Here is a 20,816-nt window from a genome sequence, read left to right on the forward strand (position 1 = left end):
CAAGTTCACACCACTTCAGGACTTTCACACTTGGTAGTCCTTCTGTTTGGCAGTCTCTTCCCCCAGACTTCCCCAGAGCTGGCTCCTTTTCACCATTAACACAGAGGCCTTCCCTGACATGTAAGGTGGCCCTTGCTCCCCAGCACCTCCCTGATCTCCGTCTGTCATATCGGTACCTAGCCCTTATCACCACCTGAAGTGGCCTTTGCTTATCCAGTGACTTCCTCCACTACATTGTAAGCACCTTGTGGGCAAGGCCTTGCTGTCATCTTCACTACTAATCCTTTGTGCCTGGCACATAGAGGTGCTCAGCAAATATTTTTTGAAAGAATAAATGTTCAGTCAACTCTATACAGTAACTTTGTTTATCACTTCCAATTTATAGAAAGGGAAACTGAGGCCTAGAAAGGTTAGTTAACTTACCCAGAGAATAGGCAGTAGAATTTGAACTTGGGTACCCTGACTTTCATACTTATACCTTGGCATGGGGTTATTTTCCTCCACCTTTGTCTGTTTTTCCTGGATAGCACTTACCACAGTTTATAGTTGTTTCATTTGCCTATTGTCTGATCTGTCTGCTGGTGTAATGCTGTAATGCTGCTAGAGCAGGCCTGTGTCCTGCACCTTGCCATGTCACCAGTACTGAGAACAGTGGCACATCACAGGTGCTCGGTGAGTGTTTTCTGGGTGATGGATAAACAACCACGTGCCCAGACAAGGGAGGGATGGATGTGGAGGAATTGAGGGCACAGGTGGTGACAGACATCCCCAGGCCCCAGCTGGAGTCCAAGCCCAGAGCCCAGCAGTGCCTTCACTGTGGTGCAAGGCTTCTTTGAGGGCAGATGACGTGGCCTTGCTCACCCGTACAGCGAGAGTCACCTGCTCCATGAATCTTCAAACTTGGGGTCATTCCCCAACTAGGGGCCTGAGTTTGGCCTTTGCATCTGACCACAGCTGAGAGTCCAGCCTGTCCACTGGGGTGATACCCAGGGTTCTGGGTGGATCTGTATAAACAGCCTTGCTTCCACTCATTACATTATGTCAGCACCTTTTTCAGCTTCTGAGAAACAGGAAGCACCATGATGTGTGGTGGGATTTGAAAGGATGATAAGAGACATAATCACATTTCTTTGGTTTGGGCATAGAGGGCTGGGGTTTCTGTTTCCTCTGACACTAATGCATCACCTTTTCCCTTAAGCCAGAATTCTGGAGGATGAGGACTGTGTGGAAGATATGCTTTAGGGGGAAAAAAAAGAGCAAGGGGGTAAGAGCTTTAGAATTATTATTATGAAATGTATCATACATACAAAATAAAATAAAATGTACATGGACAGTTTAAAGCTTAACAAAATAAAAACCCATGTGCCCACCACCCTATCCCCATGAAGATGTCTCTTCCATAGCTTCCAACTCCATCCCCACCAGAGGTAACCACTGTCTTGATTTTTTGGTTAATTATTTCTTTGCTGCTCTTTATAGTTTTATCACATATGTAAATATCCTCAAATTATATATGATTGTATTTTGCTGACTTTTGACCTTTTCATAAATGGGATCACGTTGGATATATTTAAAACTGACTTTTATTGCTCAACAAAATGTTTTCAGATTCATCCATGTTGACCCATGTAGCTATACGTTCATTTACTGTATTTACTGTAACCTGGTGAATGAATAAACCACAATTTATTTATCTACTGATGGACATTTATGTTTTTCCCCCAATTTTAGCAATTAAAAACAATTCAAAAAGGACATTAGACAAATAATAAGGAAATCTGAATAAGGTATAGACTTTAATTAATAATAACATATCAGTATTAGTTCATCAATGTGACAAATGTACATTTCTTATATAAGATGTTAATAAGAGGGGAAATTGGGTGTGGAGTACTCTGTACTCTCCTCACAATTTTTCTATAAATCTAAAATTATTCTAAAATAAAAAGATTTTTTTTAAAAAAACCCAGTGCTGTTATGAACATACTTGCTTATAGTTCCTGATGTACACATGCAAGAATTTCTTTAGAATACACAGTAGATTGAAATTCTGGGTCAAAGAGTACATGCATCTTCCATTTTACTAGGTATTACATTTCAGAAGTACCAGTTTACTGTCCTGCTTACACTTATACTTTACAACATGTAAGAATTCCTTTTACTTCACATCCTGGGCAAGACTTGTAATATCTGACTTTTTCATTTTTGTCAGTCTGGTGGGTGTGAAATGTTATCTCATTGTGGTTTAATTTTGCATTTCCCTGACTACTAACAAGGTTGAACATCTCTTTATATGTTTATTGGCCATCTGTGTTTCCTGTTCTGAGAAATGCTTATTCATGTCATTTACCTATTTTTTCCTAGTGGGTTATTTATCTTTTTCTTATTGATTATGAGGACTTTGTTACATGTTCTGGAAACTAATCCTTTGTCTTTTATACACGATACAAATATTTGTCCTAGATTGTGGCTTGTCTTTTCACTCTGCTTATGGTAAATTTGAGGAATGTTGACTATCCATCTTCTCCTTAATAATCTGTACTTTGGGGGGTTATTTACGAAATCCTGTTGGCGCTGGAGAGCTTCTGTTTGCTCCTTCAGACCCTCTTCCACCCCTTCTTTAACCTTTCCCAAGTCTTGGGAGGCAGAGACCTGTGTGGACTACGTTAATGACTTCTTTGCTCACGGACTCCCCATTGGGTTTGGCTGGGAGCTCAGTCAAGTCAGGATACGTGTCCTCCCAGCTCTCTCCTTGCAAGGTTGCTGCATGCTGGCTGTGTTCCTTGACTGAGTGTCCCAGCTCCTACCAGTGGCCCTCTCCACACAGCCCTCTGGAGCTCAGAGTTTCAGTAACTATTCCCTCTTCTGTTACAGCTCCTGTGATTAGCCCCAGGAGACTGCATTTTCCCTCATGGTTTTCCTACACCATGTTCTCACTTTTATAATGGTCCCTTTATTAAGTAAACTCTCCTCAAGTTGCCTAACATGCGTGTTCCAGCTGTTTCCTGCTGGATATGCCCACCCCAAGGTCGTATTTTTTGTTAGTTATTTGTTGGTCTACCTCTCTCCCCAGGATTTCACAACCTTGGCACTATTGGTGTTTGAATGTGATAATTCTTTGTGGTGGGAGCTGACCTGTGTAGTGTAGGATGTTTAGTAGCATCCTGGCCTTTACCCACTAGATGATGGTAGCATCCCCTCCGTCCTCTCCAGCTGTAACAACCAAAAGTTGCCCAATGTTCCCTGGGGGAAAAAATCGCCCTTTGTTGAGAACCACTGCTCTACCCCATGTCAGTATCAGACTGACCTAGCTATTAAAGCCTGGTATCTAGTGGGGCAAGTTGTCTCTCTGTGATATCCCTCTTTAGGATTGCAGTGGCTGTTCTTAGACTCTCATTCTTTCATGGACATTTTAGAATCAACTAAGTAAGTACCAAGGAAAAAACTGTTGGGATTTTGATAGAAGTTGCATTGAATTTTTAGATCAGGTTCCAAATTATGGTATTGAGTTTTCATAAACATAGTAGGTCTCTTCATTTGTTAAGGTCCTTTTAAAATGTCTTTCAGTAAAGTTTTAAATTTTCTCTCACATTTTGTTAGATTTATTCTTTGGCACCTTATATTTTTGTAAGTATTATAGGTGATATCTTCTTTAAACTTGCATTTCTATTTGTTGGTGATGTGTAATAATATAATTGACTTTGTATATTGATCCAGCAATTTGTTGAAGTCTTGTTCCTTATAATCATTGGACTGACTTTATCTTCTTTTGGGTTTTATTTTTGTCATATTGTATCTTTTGCATATATACATACATATATATGTATATATGTACATATGTGTATGTATGTATGAGTTTTGCGTCTTCTGTTACAATCCTCGTATTTATTAGTACTACTTATAAAATCTTATTGCAAAGTCCAGGACCATCAGTTACAGTGTTTAACAGAAATGGAGTTAACGTTATCCAGGGCCACCACTTGCCTTTGTGCAAACTGGAAGAAAAAGCCTCTTCCTCAAGATACTTTACTCCTGTCTGGTAGGAAATCCTCATGATACATATTCAAATCTGCAATGGTTATGATGTAAATGGTGCTCTCTGGGATTGTGCAGGGCACATACAGTGGTCCTGCAGAAATTCTTGCATTGTCCTTGCTTTCAGAGGAAGGCTTTTACATATCACCATCGAGCACAGTATTTGCTGTAAGCTTATCAGCTTAAAGAAGTTCCTTTCTATTTCAGCTTTGCTAAAAGTAGTTATAATAAATGGATTTTAAATTTCAGTTTTTTTTTGCATTGATATAATGTGATTTATCTCTTTAATTGGTTAATGTAGTAAATTATATTAATAGATTTTCTAATATTGAATCTTGAATTCCTGGAATAAACTCAAGTTAGTTTATTATGTAATATCTTTTTATACATGCTGGATTTGAATTAATAACATTTGTTTACAGGTTTTGCATCCATGTTCATGAGTGAGTATGGGATCATAATTTTCTACTCTTATACAATCCCCTTCTGATTTTATTATAATATATATTAGCTTCATAACATGAATTGTAAAATATTCCATTTTATTCTCTGGAAATGTTTATATATGTTTGGAATTACATATGACTTGAAAGTTTGTGGCGACTTACCTATAGAACTATCTGGCCTTTGTGGGAAGATTTTAAATGATTGATTGAATTTCTTTAACGGTTATAGAACCCTTTCGATTTTCTTTGCCTTCTTACGTCAGTTTTGGGAATTCCGGTTTGTACTGGACACATGTTTGTGTGCCTTCTCAGAGCTTCTCCCCTTCACTTGCAGACGTAGATGAAATGCCACACTGTGTGGAATGAGGTCTGGCTTCTTATGTGGCTGCTGATGACTGGGTGATGTGGTTTGGAAGTTCAGGGAAGTAAGCTCCTGTGGAGTAAACCTTGAAAAATGGGGTATGGGAGAGAAAAGGGAGTCTGACATATTAATTCCTCTTTCCTTTGCCTTTTCTCTGCACTGTTCTAAGGTATACTTTCTCCTTTCAGCACTTCTGCAGCAATTCCATGAGACAAGCAAACATACCTGCTGAGACTTGCTATGCTTCTTTCTGCCTCGGTGTGATGTTGTGGCCAGTGTATCACATCACATTGCTTCACTTCTTCTCCCCTCACTTCCCCCTTTTCCTCAGCCTCACCAACCTGGGCTTATACAGTAAGTCCCTTACATACGAATGAGTTCCATTCCGAGAGCACGTTTGCAAGTCCAATTTGATCGTAAGTCCAATAAATTTAGCTTAGGTACCCAACTAACACAATCGACTATATAGTACTGTACTGTAACAGGTTTATAATACATAACAAACAAACACAAAAAATAAAACATTTTTAATCTTACAGTACAGTACCTTGAAAAGTACAGCAGTACAGTACAACAGCATACAGGGGCACAGTTGCCTCTTTGAAAGTTCACAACTTGAAGGTTCGTATGTAGGGGACTTACTGTAACTCCCAAATAAAGTGTCAGTGTTTTAATCCTTGCCTCACGCTCTGCTTTATGAGGAGACCTGGGCTATGACAATCAGTATCAGGTGTAATGAACCCTTGGAATGAAATTTTGGAGTTGGATCGCTCACCTCTCTAAAATAAGAGGAACCTACTGCTGAGAATACGTAGGTTGGCATTTATTTATTTATTTATTTATTTATTTATTTATTTATGGTGGCTCTGCACGGCTTGCAGGATCTTAGTTCCCAATCAGGGATCAAACCCGTGCCCCATGCAGTGGAAGCACAGAGTCCTAACCGCTGGACCACCAGGGAAGTCCTGGCAATAACTTCTGCCATGCAGTGGCTTTCAGATGTCTTAAGCTTTAAACTTTGGTTAATTTGGGTAAAGGGCAGATGGAGAGCAAGGCAATGGCAGTTACGGTGGCTGGGATTTATGGGAACCATGTTAATTATTATATATGGATTGCAGAATACACTGACTCTTCTGACAGCACTGGAGACCTTACCAAACGAGAATGATAGGCTCAGGGAACTCTAATTCCACTTTAAGATATGCTCCAAATACTAGGGTATGCCTATGGCAATTTTATAGCAGACCCTTATCTCCTACAGCCATAAGGCAGACTGAGCTGAAAATTAGGCTCAGGGTCTGATTATATGCAGGTCTTTGTAGCACTTCAAGGGAGAATAGTTGTGTACCTTTGACATTCTTCTTTATCAAAGTTGGGGCTCTTATAGGGAAAGAGTAAGACCATGAGACCTGCAATAGGAAATTTTGGGTGGGAAAACCTGAGACTCTTGAAAGCCCCAGTTTTTCTGAGGCTTCCTTAACTGGCATAAGCAGCCCTTTCCCCATTACCAGAGTAGAGTAGCTTCTCCTTGCTTGGAGACAGAATAATTATTTCTCCTGAAACATATGCTTCACATGATGACATTTGTTCTCCTTGTGACCCTCCCTCAACATCCCTCACTGCCTCCGAGCTAATAATCAGAGTCAGATCTCAGATAGCCTGTTTCAGTTAGGGCCCAGTCAGGAGACAGAAACTATACCAGTTACTTTAATAGAGGGAATTGAATATAAATAACTGTTAAGCATGCATTTGAAAACGAGAAAAGCAAAAAGGGAACAATATATGTACCACGTCTTCTTTATCCATTCATCTGTTGATGGGCATTTAGGTTGCTTCCATGTCCTGGCTATTGTAAACAGTGCTGCAGTGAACATTGGGTACATGTATCTTTTGGAATTATGGTTTTCTCTTCAATAAGTGGTGCTGGGAAAACTGGACAGCTACATGTAAAAGAATGAAATTAGAACACTCCCACACTATACCAAAAATAAACTCAAAATGGATTAAAAACCTAAGTGTAAGGCTGGATACGATAAAAGTCTTAGAGGAAAACATAGGAAGAACACTCTTTGACATAAATCACAGTAAGATCTTTTGTGACCCACCTCCTAGATTAATGAAAATAAAACCAAAAATAAACAAATGGGACCTAATGAAACTTAAAAGCTTTTGCACAACAAAGGAAACCATAAAAAAGACAAAAAGACAACCCTCAGAATGGGAGAAAATATTTGCAAACGAAGCAACTGACAATGGATTAATCTCCAGAATATACAAACAGCTCATGAAGCTCAATATCAAAAAAAAACCCAAACAACCCAATCAAAAAATGGGCGGAAGACCTAAATAGACTTTTCTCCAAAGAAGATATGCAGATGGCCAAGAGGCACATGAAAAGATGCTCAACATCACTAATTATTAGAGAAATGGAAATCAAAACTACAATGAGGTGGGCTTCCCTGGTGGCTCAGTGGTTAAGAATCCACCTGCCAATGCAGGGGACACGGATTTGAGCCCTGGTCCAGGAAGATCCCACATGCTGCAGAGCAACTAAGCCCTTGTGCCACAACTACTGAGCCTGCACTCTAGAGCCCACGAGCCACAACTACTGAGCCCACGTGCCGCAACTACTGAAGCCCATGCGCCTAGAGCCTGTGCTCTGCAACAAGAGAAGCCACCACAATGAGAAGCCTGTGCACTGCAACAAAGAGTAGCCCCCGCTCACCACAACTAGAGAAAGCTGGCGTGCAGCAACAAAGACCCAAAGCAGCCAAAAAATAAATAAATAAATAAATTTATTTTTAAAAAAAAACTACAATGAGGTACCATCTCACACTGGTCAGAATGGCCATCATCAAAAAATCTACAAACAATAAATGCTGGAGAAGGTGTGGAGAAAAGGGAACACTCTCACACCATTGGTGGGAATGTAAATTGATACAGCCACTATGGAGAACAGTATGGAGGTTCCTTAAAAAACTATTGCAGCACTATTTACAATAGCCAGGACATGGAAGCAACCTAAATGTCCAGCAACAGAGGAATGGATAAAGAAGATGTGGTACATATATACAATGGAATATTACTCAGCCATAAAAAGGAACAAAATTGTGCATTCGCAGAGATGTGGATGGACCTAGAGACTGTCATACAGAGTGAGATAAGTCAGAAAGAGAAAAACAAATATCGTATATTAACGCATATATATGGAATTTAGAAAAATGGTACAGATGAACCTATTTGCAAAGCAGAAATAGAGACACAGAAGTCCAGAACAAATGTATGGACACCAAGGGGGTGGGAGGTGGAATGGATTGGGAGATTGGGATTGACATATGTACACTACTGTGTATGAAGTAGTTGGCTGGTGAGTGACTACTGTATAGCACAGGGACAAAAAAAGAGAAGGTACAATCTGTAGGACATATATTAAGTTAACCTTAAAAATGCATTCCAGTACACATTAATAAGTGCAGACAAATACTGTTTGATTCCACTTATATGAAGTACCTAGAATAGTCAAATTCATTGAGTCAGAAAGTACACTGGTAGATGCCAGGGGAGGGGAGCAGGGAGGGGGAATGGGGCGTTAGTGTTTAAAGGGGACAGAGTTTCAGTTTAGGAAGGTGAAAAATTTGGGAGATGGATTGATGGTGAGAGTTGCACAACAGTGTGAATGTACTTAGTGCCACTGAACTGTACAGTTAAATATGGTTAAAATAGTATGTTTTACATTATGTGACTTTTACCACGATAAAAAAACATTTTTTAAAAAAGGGAACAGGGAGGGCTTCCCCGGTGGCTCAGTGGTTAAGAATCCACCTGCCAATGCAGGGGACACGGGTTTGAGCCCTGTTCCAGGAAGATCCCACATGCTGCGGAGCAACTAAGCCCATGCGCCACAACTACTGAGCCTGAGTGCTGCAACTACTGAAGCCTGTGCGCCTAGAGCCCGTGCTCCACAACAAGAGAAGCCACTGCAATGAGAAGCCCGTGCACCACAATGAAGAGTAGCCCCTTCTCGCTGCAACTAGAGAAAGCCCGCGCACAGCAGCAAAGACCCAGCACAGCCAAAAATAAATAAATAAATAAATAAAAAGGGAACAATAAGGTATTTTATGAAGCTAGCAACTGTGGGAAGCAATTACCACCTGTATGGCTGGGGATCAAAGGGAAAGGGTTGACAATATTAAAACCTAGTACCTTGGAGGGCCTGAAACTCAGACCTCTGAGAAGGGGGCACTGCCCCACTGTTGGTAGTATTTCTGAGCTCAGGAAATGGGTTTATGGGAATGGGATCCAGACCTCTGAGGGGGTGCTGACTGGCTGATGCTGCGGTCCTAGAGGGAAATGAGGTTGTGCTGAGGTTGGTTCTATGAATATGGGAAAAACTGCCAACTGTAATCAGTTGCTGCTACTGGAACAAACTGTTGCTGCCAGGGTTAACCTTAGGGTTAGGAATATGAATATTAAAGGCGGGAGTAGGAAACAAAAATAAGGAATAGGAAGCAAACAGAAAGGAACAAATCCCTTCTTCCTTCAGCCTCCTAGTCTAGCTTCTGCTATTGACAGATTCTAACAGAGAAAGAGCTGGCAAAGGAGAAATTGGTTTGCAGAACCCCAGTTCCAGCAGAGTATAGAAAGTAGGTTTGAAGCTGAGAGGCAATAGCTTTAAAACTGACATACAGTCTTGGCAAGGAAGTGAAAGGCCTGCAGGAGCTCACTAATATGTACTGTCAGAATCCAGAGCATAGTGGACCTGAGGCTATTAGTCTAGAAGAACATAAGAGTTGAGTAGGTTTGAATTCATTGACATGGAGGCTACTTACTGACTCAGGATTTAATGTTTTGGCAAGAACACCTAGAGCTAATCTTGACAGTTTGCTGGAATGGCTCTTTGAAACCTGACCCTGATGAAGGCCTACAGAATATGAAATGGAGGTGCCAGAACTTCCTTTCTGTGGTGTTGAAGCTCTGACTACGTTCCCTAGAGGGCACAGAGAACACTCCTTCACTGACACAGCAAGGGATGCACTAGTGAGGAGCAACAGGCATCATTGCATAGCTTGGTAGTGGATGTTCTCTGTAAGCTGGGTTGAAGGTGGGGGACGCTCCCATTGACTCCCTAATATCCATGGGCATGATGGGATCCCTAGAATGGCAGTGGCCAGGTTGGGAGCACTTAATCATCAGAGAAAAGGTGGGCATAATTACTACAATTGGCAGCAAGGCTATAGTGGCAACCAGGGTGCCTTGATCTTTGACGCTTAGGGATTTATAGTGATGGCTGTTACCTTAAGTTTCTCCTAGAGGCAAGAAAGGGGGATAATCAATCAACATGCTATTCAATGTACAGCCGTCCCTCAGACTTAGACCAGCTTGCACAAACTAGCCCTCTGGCTAAGAACAATTAAGAAAGCTGTTTTTAAATAGATTTTAAAAATCTATTTTAAAAATCAGAGAGCTAACAAGGCAGTGAAGACTAAGAAGGAAACTTAGAAGTGAGCCTGACATGGCACAGCTTTTGCCTTGAGGCATTTACTGACCAGTAAGCATTGTTCTAGAGGTTGAGGAGCTGAGCCACAGAGAAGCTGACAGAAAAGCTGTGGCTGAGGGACTGGACTGTGGATAAAGCAGAGCTTTAAGCGGTCTCATGGGTAAAATGGAACAAAAATGGAAGTTCAGTGCCCACCAGGTAAGTGGGTTTCCTGTAAATACTGCCAGGTTTTCAGTTGGGACCCCTGAAGACTTATACTCTCAGAATAAGAACTAACAAAATAAACCCGTCTGCTAAAACCAAAGCCCAGCTTTCTATCACCCATCTCAGACTAAATTAAGATGGCCTGTCCTTATGCTAAAGTGAAATAAATCATTTCTGGAGGAAAATAATATCATCCTGTATAAAATAGTAACTGGGTAATTCCTTCTTGCATTTCAGACCTTCCTTCTGAGATGATTTTTCTCCTTGCAGAGGTGCAATCTATCAAAGTTCTTTTAGTGAGAGTTTATTGGTTTATCCCAGTTTTTATTCCTCTTAAAATGTTTTTAGCCTATTTTAAAATGGGCAAAAGACATGAATAACACCTCACCAAAGAAGAGGTACAGATGGCAAATAAGCATATGAAAAATGCTCAAAATCTTATGTCATTATGGAATTGCAAATTAAAATAACAAGACACCACTACACGTCTCTTAGAATGGCCAAACTCCAAAACACCAAGTGCTAGAAGGATGTAGAGCAACAGGAACTCTCATTCATTGCTGGTGGGAATGCAAAATGATACAGTGACTTTGTTTTTGATTTTGTTTTTCTTCCAGTTTTACTGAGTGTAATTGACATACAGCACTGTATAAGTTTAAGGTGTACGGCATAATGGTTTGACTTACATACACCATGAAATGATTATCACAATAAGTTTAGTGAAATCCATCATCTCACATAGATACAAAATTAAAGAAATAGGAAAAAAATTTTTCCCTTGGCATGAGAACTCTTAGGGTCTATTCTCTTAACAACTTTCATACATAATGTACAGCAGTGTTAATTATATTTATCATGTTATACATTACACCCCTAGTACTTATTTATCTAAAAACTCGAAGTTTGTACCTTTTGATTACCTTCATCCAATTCCCCCTGCCCCCAGTACAGCCACTTTGGAAGACAGTTTGGCATTTTCTAATAAAAACTAATACAGTCCAATAATCATGCTCCTTGGTATTTACATAAATGAGTTGAAAATGTATATCCACACAAAATCCTGCACACAAATATTTACAGCAGCTTTATTTATAATTGCCAAAACTTAGAAACAACCAAGATGTTTTTCACTAGATGAATGGATAAATAATTGTGGTACATCCAGATAATGGAATATTACTCAGCACTAAAAAGAAATGAACTATCAAACTATGAAAAGACATGGAGGAACCTTAAATGCATATTACTAAGTGAAAGGAGCCAATCTGGAGAGGGTACATACTGTATGATTCCAACCATATGACATTTAGAAAATGTAAAACTATGGAAACAGTAACAATATTAGTGATTTCCAGGGCTTAGGAGGGAGGGAGGGATGAAAAGGTGGAGCCAGGAGATTTTTAGGACAGTGAAAGAATTCTGTATGACACCATAGTGGCAGATGCTTGTTATTATACATTTGCCAAAACTTGTAAAACATACAACACCAAGAGTGAACCCTAATGTAAACTTCGGGTGATAATGATGAGCTGTATAGGTTCATAGATCATAAAAACTGTACCACTCTGGTGGGAAATGTGGATAGTGGTGGAGGCTGTGCATGTGTAGGGTCAGAGAGTATATGGGAAATCTGTACTTTCTGTTCAATTTTGCTATGAACCTAAAACTGCCCTAAAAAGTAAACTCAATTTAAAAAAAATGTTTTTAGTTCATCCTTATTTTTGAAGGAAATTTTCACTGATAGTAGAATTCTAGATTAACAGTTTTTTCTAGCATTTTGAATATAACATTGTGCTGTTTCTGGGCTTTAATTTTTTGCTGTTGAGAAAATAGCTCTCAATCTAATTATATATACTTTGTAGGCAATCTATCTTTTCTCTCTGGCTGCTCTTAAGTTTTTTTTTTCCCCTTTGATGTTTTAGGCTTTTACTATATGTATCTAGGTATTGGTTTCTTTTAATTTATCATGTTTGATTGACTAGATGTCCTGAAGCCATGGATTAGTGTTTTCATCAACAGTGGAAAATTCTCAGCCATTGTCTCCTCATATACTTCCTCTTCCCCATTCTCTTTGCTCTTTCTGGAACTCTGATTAGATGCACGTGAGATGTTCTCATTTTATCCTCAGTATCTCCTACGGCTTCTTCCTATGGGTGTTGGGGATCCTGAGGAATGGCTGCTCAGCTCTGTTTCATAAGTAGCACTGAGAATGGATTGCAGAGTAGAAGGAAGGGAAGCCGTCTGGCATTTGCCTTGGACTTTGTTTAGGGTCACCTATAATAGGGAACTTTCTCAGTGAGAAATACTCACCAGGACTTGGGCCCACAGGGGAGTGCAGCTTCTGGCTCTGGGGCTGGGCACATACCAGGGTGCCATGAGGTTCGCCTGACCTGCCTGAGAGGCCCTCACAGAAGCTACTTTGTGGGAATGTCCATGATGCAGTACATCAGAAAAACCCTGGGGCCTCCCGAGTTGGTTTTTCCACACGTGTGTCAGCACTTTGTTTTTCAGATGTACAACCTGCTGTTTCTAACTTCTGTGGGTTCCTAAAATGGAGGGAACATGGGATCTGTCTGCTCCTTGTGGAGGTAAGCCTCTGTATCATCCCAGATGCTAGAGGAAAATGTTTCTTTTTAATGTGTATTATGGACTGAATTGTATTCTCCAAAATTTGTATGTTGAAGCCCTAATGCCTGGTACCTCAGAATGTGACTGAACTTAGAGACAGGGCTTTTAAAGGAGTAAATAAGTTGATCAGCCTTCTTTTCTACTTCACTGATTTCTTAAGGCCAAGAGAATATGACTTCCTCAGAAACTAAGGGAGAAAAAAAAAAAGAAATTATGGGAGGGTTGGAATGAGACATACCAGGGTTTGAATCCCAGCTGTATTAGCTGTGTAACCTTGGCCAATAATTTAAACTCTCTGAGCCTTTGATTCCATATCATAAAAAAAGAATAATTTTATCTCACATTGGCTTGTGATGAGAATTAATTGAGATAGTGATATAAAATGTCTAAGGAAGTCCTAACCACAGTAAACAGTCAGTAGACGGTAGTTTGGTTCCCTCCCTTGACAAAACATTGGAACATTGCGAACATCTGTTGAGGGTCTATTGTGTTAGATATTAGTGTTACTCTTTAACATGTCTGATTCTCCTGTCTTTCTGAGCACATGAGAGAATTGTATTTCCCCCCACCCCTCGAAGTTACTCTTGGCACTGTGACTTGATCTAACCAATGTGATTTAAATGGAAGTTTATAAGAACTGAGGTGTGATTCTCCAAGGGAATGGCAACAGCAGTTGTTGATATGGCAGTACCATAGGATGGAAGCATCCTGGAACACTGAGCCAACACGTGGAGGACAGCAGCTCTGCAGGGCTGCCCAGACCACACCCATAGTGTGATTAAGAAAGAGACTTTTGTTGTGTCCTTCTGCTGGGATTCAGAGGTGATTTATTACTATAGCATCATCTAGATGATTCTGACTGATACATATTCAGAGTTGTATAAGGTGGATCTGAAAATACTACAATATAAAAACAAGAACTCTGACAGAGGAATGTCCAAAGTAATGCAGGACACCTAATACTGCTGGGAGTAATAGCTAGGGAGAGAATCAAAGAGGAGGTAGTATTGGAGCCAGACTGTGATAGCCAAGATAGAGGGATGGATGAAAACATCCAAAGGGCAATTGCATGTTCCCCACGTGGGAAAAGACAGATGTACTGAGACAGTATGGGCAAAGGCACAGAGGTGTAAAAACTCCTGGGTATTCTGGGAAGAATAAGAGCTAGCATACCCTACAGAACTTCTCCCCAGTTTTCCACGTAGAATATTTCTTCATAGAACATATAGGCCTTTCAGGACTTCCTTGGTGGTCCAGTGGTTAAGAATCTGCCTTCCAATGCCGGGGACTCAGGTTTGATCCCAGGTCGGAGAACTAAGATCCCACATGCCACAGGGCAACTACTGAGCCCACACACCACAACTAGAGAGCCTGCGGGCCGCAGCTACAGAGTCCACATGCTCTGGAGCTCGCATGCCAAAACTAGAGAGAAGCCCGCACAACACAGGGAAAGATCCCACGTGCCGCAACTAAGACCCGACACAGCCAAAAATAAATAAACAAACAAACAAATAAATAAATATTTTTAAAAAGATCTGTAATAAAGAACTAATAGAAAAAAAAGAACATATATGCCTTTCAATACAATCCTTTTCTACCAATACTTACATAGGGAAAATATTAGATATATGTCCCCCAAACTCAATGCATTTTTAAACAAAGTGTGATGAGGGAGGGAGCTCAACAGAGAAAGCCTTTAGGTTTATTCCAAATATATTGGTAGCATATCAAAGTTCACAGAAGACAATTGGAAAGGCTCTGAATGTGAACTAAAGGGACATGTATCATGTTATATGGATAAAGAGGCCATATTAATGGTTTAGTGATCAGGAAGTACAGTTTTAAATATTTTACATCCTTATTTTACCACAATTTATTAAATAAATAAATACAGAAATATAAATTTTAAAATATTTTACAACCTAACATGTTAGCTTGTTGCTTATACACAGGAATTTTCCTGTGTTTTGTGTTTTATGCTTGGAAAATTGGTTGAGGATTTTGGATTGAGATGTAATGCATGAAAAATTTTCGCATTTAAATAATGAGAATGAGGCTCCTGGTTAGCATTTTCTTGCCAGCAATGTTTAGTGAGAGATGCCTGTATTTCTGAATGGCAGGGCTTGGAGGGGACAAAGGTATGACCTGTGAAGGAGATGGACCTGAGAGCCAGAGGTTTTTATGCCCAGAAGTGACATATGGCCGTGAGTGTATTTTATCAAAAGCCCTGACTTGACAGTCATGAAGAGAGCCTAAAGTAGGGAGCTGGTGATGGCTTGAGTCTAGGTGAGAGGCAAGGGCCTCAACTGAGGCAGCGGGGATGGAGAGGGGGAATTGGAGAGACATTTCAGAGGCTGAATGGTGGATGGAAGGGCACAGAGGGTAAAAGTCAGGGAGTCTTCCAGAAAGGTGATGGGAAGGTAGTCATGGTTATGTTAGCCAAATAGGGAACCTCAAAGGAAGAGGAGAAAGAAGGACAAGGAGGACCAGCAGCAGCAGGTTTGAGGGGATGAGGATGGATTACAAAGAGGGACTTTGGTTTTAGATGCATTGTGTTGAGGTGTTCTCTGGAAAGGTTCCTCTGTGGCCCTCCAAAACCAGCCTAATGTTTCACTCTGGCTCCTCCCACTGGGCAATAACAGCGACATCACTAAGACAGAGCGCAAATAGATGCTCTTTTATTGGGATAAGCTTTGAGAGGAAAAGCACGACTCATGAAAGCTTTCCTGTAACCTGGAGCCTGCCAAATCCCTCTCCTTTGATGCCCTAGGTCTGGAGCCCCACAGTAGTCAGGCTAGGTGAGGGAGCAGTTGATATAACTTGTAAGAATCCCACTCTTTCTACCCAGGGACAATCTGGTTGGCATTGTTTTTACAGGGAAAGTAGAATCAGCTGGAGAATCATTGTTTCTGCCTTAAAAATCGTTGGTGGGTCTAAGAAGTCCCATTTTGGTTAGCTTCATACAGCCCTGTTTGCGTTCGGCTTCTCTGAGATGGTAGATTGGTAAGAGTTCATTAGTGGGACTTTAGGATATTCCAGCCTTAAATCCACAATAACTATATTGGACCTTGATAAAAAAGTGGGAAAATGACTTTTTTTTTCCTGCCAAATTAATTTTACTTTTATTTTAATGAAGTTATAGTGGATTTACAGTATTAATTTCAGGTGTACAACATAGTGATTCCAAATTTTTCAAAATTCTATTATGGAGTATAATAGATTATACTCCATTTATAGTAATTATAAAATATTGACTGTTTTCCCTGTGCTGTACAATATATCCTTGTAGCTTATTTATTTTATACATAGTAGTTTGTGCCTCTTAATCCCCTACCCCCATATTGCCCCCCTTCCCCTCCCCACTGTTTGTTCTCTATATCTGTGAGTCTGTTTCTTTTTTGTTACATTCACTTGTTTAACTTTTTAGATTCCACATATAAGTGATAACACAGTATTTGTCTTTCTCTGTCTGACTTATTTCACTAAGCCTAATACCCTCCAGGTCCATCCATGTTACAAATGGCAAAATTTCATTCTTTTTTATGGCTGAGTAGTATTCCATTGTACATATATATCAATATATACACCACATCTTCTTTATCCATTCATCTGTTGATGGACACTTAAGTTGCTTCCGTATCTTGGCTAGAAAATGACCTTTTTTGAGAGAGAATATATGTTTACAAGGGCAGGGAATTTTGTCTTTTTTATTCACTGATGAATCTTAGTCCCTAGAACAGTCCTGGAACATATGGGAGCTCAATAAATATTTGCTGAATTGAATTAAATTGACATTGAGTCTCTTCTCAAATTGAGTTTCCTGTTTGCTGTCAGTTTCGAGAACAGTCAGCATAGTACTGTGCTGACACCTCTTCATCATCTCAGCCCCAGCTCTTGGGACTTGGTGGGTGCACAAGTTGGGAGCCTAAGTCACAGCAGAGTGCTGACTACCATGCCTGTGTTTGTGCTGGAAGGGAAATATGTCTTCTTGCACAAAAGGACTTGCATTCTCCCACCTGGGAATCTGTGTCTGACTGCCCTGGCCCCTCTCCCACACCCAGAAACAGTAGGAGCAGTTGCTTCACACAAGCAGTCAAGCGCAACACGTGCAATCTATGCAGATAATGCCCAGGGTAATGGCACCATCTGTAAGGCCCTGTAGCACATGGCCACAACTGTCTCCCAGCATGCAGTAGGGCCTGTGATCAGTAAGCAAAGGAAGGAATTAATGGCATAGCTGAATATTGTTACTGGGCCTCTCCTCCAGGTCTCAGTTTTAAAATATATCTTAAAGAACGTATTTTCTGAATCCTTAAGAAATTTCCTCAAGCGGAGGAACTTCCAATTACGGTACTGATAGTCATAAAGAGGCAGATTGGAGTGTTGTTCTGCCTAATGCTGCTCTGCCCCTGGGAATACAGATGGTGGGCACCTCTAGAACCCAGCCTCCCCAATATAACTGTCTACCAGTGCTTCTCTGATCATTGTTATGCCACAAAGTCAGGTGAGATGAAGAACCCCCAGGTCACAGTGCTCTGGGCTCCACAAGGAGCGTTTCTTCCCCAAACTGGCAGTGGGATTGGCCTGCCACATTCTTCTCATAGGCTGGGAAGAGACCTAGATACAGATTCCTACACTGCCCTCCTCCCCAGGGGAAGCCGTGAAACTCATTTTAATTCTCTGGCCAGTTCTGGAAGGCCCTTATAATCATTCATTCATCACCTCCCATTTTACCTGCACCAACCTAGGCTCTGGGTATACCATGGAGAGGAAACCAGGCTCCAGCCCCTGCCCATGTCCCTGCTACCCCCTTCCCCACTAAGTCCTGCTAGATCTCATCCACCCATGGTATGCCTAGCAACCTGCGACTTCTGCCACCTGGAAGATGGGAATGCTCTCCAAACCTGGCGTGTTCTCACACAGACTGTGCTCACTTCAGAAGTCAGACAAAGGCCAGCAAGAAATTGAACCAGAGTTGTCTATTTTTGTTTTATTGGAACATAGCCTAAGATGAAATAAATATTAATTTTCCAAGTTCTCAATTATTTCATAAATAATATTAAGTTAACAGACATTTTACAGAATGTTATGTTAAATAAGATAGATAAAAGTATATATCTATTTTGCTTAGAGCAAACTGATGGAAAATACTTCAATGATTCTGATATCTGAAATACAGCTCAAATATTTTGTTTTTATACTTTCTGCCTGTGTGAGGTAGCAGTATGCCTGAAATATTTACTTTGCCTCTGAAGTTTCATTACACTGAATATTAAGGCCCCACCCTTGGTTGGCCCTCATCCTTGTTGCAGTAAAACATCCTTCTTCTCCTCCAGAATCTTTCGCTACAGTGAGACAGGTTGGTCTCAACTTTCCGTTGTCCACTCGGTGTTTATCACCTTAAGAAAAGTTTGCAGGTAGTCTAGGAATTGTTTTACTCTCCATCTTTCTCCTCCGCACTTCTTCTGTGAAAAGAGTAGACAGTAAGTATTGTAGGAAACTGTCAATTCTTGTCAATTCAGAGCCAGACAAATATACTTAAGTTTCCACTAAATGTTTTTAACTTACTCTTTGGAGGTCTATTATGTATTCTTTTATTAAAAACAAGTTTTGGAATAGTTTTTCCACGGCATCCCCTTGTGCAGTTTGATTCTTCAGTGTGTCTATTCCCTGAAAGACTTCTTTAATGCATAGTTCGTGCTAAATGAGGAAGATTTAAAAACTATAAATAATCAAAACAAGGTATAAAAATTTAGTTCCAGAAGTTAGTCGTGTTGTTTACATGAGTTCTCTTCTCCAAAGAATATTTTACTTGTTCCTTTTCCAAGTGGCAAACCACTTCACACTGAGCTATAATTTCCAAAAGTAGATAAAGTTTATATAACTACTGAGGAGTTTTACAAATGATATAAATTAACTCCTTAACCGAAATTAAAATGTTTAGGAAGTATAATGCAACTACAATACTGATTGAGCTCCCATGAGTTTCCTTTTGTAGTTCTAGCTGGTAATTTTATTCTATTTAGACTAATGAAATCATATATTTTACATTTTAATACAACCATGACATATGCCAAATGTATACAATTCCATTATATGGCCATAATAATTTAAATATGTGTAAATGACACATATATTAATATACGGCATTCATTGTATATTTTAATGTCTACTGACCATAATTTTAAAAATATAAATCTAACTTGCTAAACTTTCAGAAAGACATGAGAGTGAGAGGAAAGCCATAGATAGAATTGAATGGAGACTAGGAGGCCCCTCTCACCCAGTATGGAATTCTTCTGGAAAGAAGCACTATTTACAATAGCCAAGACATGGAAGTAACCAAAATGTCCATTGACAAATGAATGGATAAAGAAGATGTGGTACATATATACAATGGAATACTACTCAGCCATAAAAAAGAATGAAGTAATGCCATTTGCAGCAACATGGATGGACCTAGAATTATCATACTAAGGGAAGTCAGAAAGAGAAAGACAAATACCATATGATATCACTTATATGTGGAATCTTAAAAAATGATACAAAGGAACTAATTCCCAAAGCAGAAACAGACTCACAGACATAGAAAACAAACTTATGGTTACCAAAGGGGAAAGGTGGGGGGGGGATAAATTAGGAATTTGAGAGTAGCATATACACACTACTATATATAAACTAGATAAACAACAAGGACCTATTGTATAGCACAGGGAACTCTACTCAATATTTTATAATAATCTATATGGGAAAAGAATCTGAAAAATAATATATATATAAAACTGAATCACTTTGCTGTATACCTGAAACTAACACAACATTGTAAATCACCTATACTTCAATTTAAAAAATAAATAAATTTTAAAAAGCATATAGCAAAGAAAAAGACATTAAATACCTAAAAAAAAAAAAAAAGAATGCCTTACATGAGGCTCTTTGAGATGGAGAACTGACAACATCACCAAAGGGCCTGATCCACTTGTTTAATGAATTCTACTTGTAAAGTTATTCCTAATATTTATAAGTACATACATTTGCATCCACACACACAAAAACAAAATGGAGAAAATTAAATCATTCCAGTGATAACTAATGCTTTATAGCTTAAAATATGAAATTTACTTATTCACTCAATCATTTATCAAATCTTGATTTAACTTACATTTGTATGTTCGGGAGTAGGAATCATCAAGTTCTGAAAAGGAAAGAAAATACATTCATGTTTAAAGCACTCTAGCATTCATAACTTTTAGTAAAATCATCAAGTTCTGAAAAGGAAAGAAAATACATTCATGTTTAAAGCACTCTAGCATTCGTAACTTTTAGTAAAATTCTTGTTAGTAATGTGGTTATCAGTTATATAGTACTAACACTCTCATAATTTCATGATTAATGACAGATCTTTAAAAATAAGCCACCACAAATGATTACCTATATATTTTAAAGACTGTAGGAATCAAAAAGAAAATTACCCCGTCACCTATCAGCAGAGTTTGATGAGTGGAGAGCAGTGTCAAGGTCTCTGCCACCAGTCTATTCATGGGACTTTCTACAGCAATGACACAAACGTAGACAGCTCCAAGAGCCAGCAAACTCAAATGCAGAAGCATTCTCATGGCTCTGAAATGTTGAGCGTTTGCCTTGG

The 20,816-nt window shown here is 39.6% G+C and overlaps 2 protein-coding genes across 4 annotated transcripts in view; one reads left to right on the forward strand and one right to left on the reverse strand.

The window, feature by feature from the left end:
* Positions 1 to 20,816, forward strand: part of RAD50 (RAD50 double strand break repair protein) — a 234,400-nt gene that overhangs the window by 106,392 nt on the left and 107,192 nt on the right. The gene's annotated exons all lie outside the window — the stretch shown is intronic.
* IL5 (interleukin 5) lies at positions 18,157 to 20,787 on the reverse strand. Its single transcript, XM_060146237.1, has 4 exons — positions 20,644 to 20,787; positions 20,334 to 20,366; positions 18,740 to 18,871; positions 18,157 to 18,636 (listed from the first exon to the last, which is right to left on the reverse strand). Exons 1-4 carry the CDS (start codon positions 20,785 to 20,787, stop codon positions 18,538 to 18,540), a joined length of 408 nt encoding a protein of 135 aa, XP_060002220.1. The 3' UTR covers positions 18,157 to 18,537.

The sequence above is a fragment of the Lagenorhynchus albirostris genome, chromosome 3, assembly GCF_949774975.1.
Source record: "Lagenorhynchus albirostris chromosome 3, mLagAlb1.1, whole genome shotgun sequence".
NCBI classification, from domain to species: Eukaryota; Metazoa; Chordata; class Mammalia; order Artiodactyla; family Delphinidae; genus Lagenorhynchus; species Lagenorhynchus albirostris.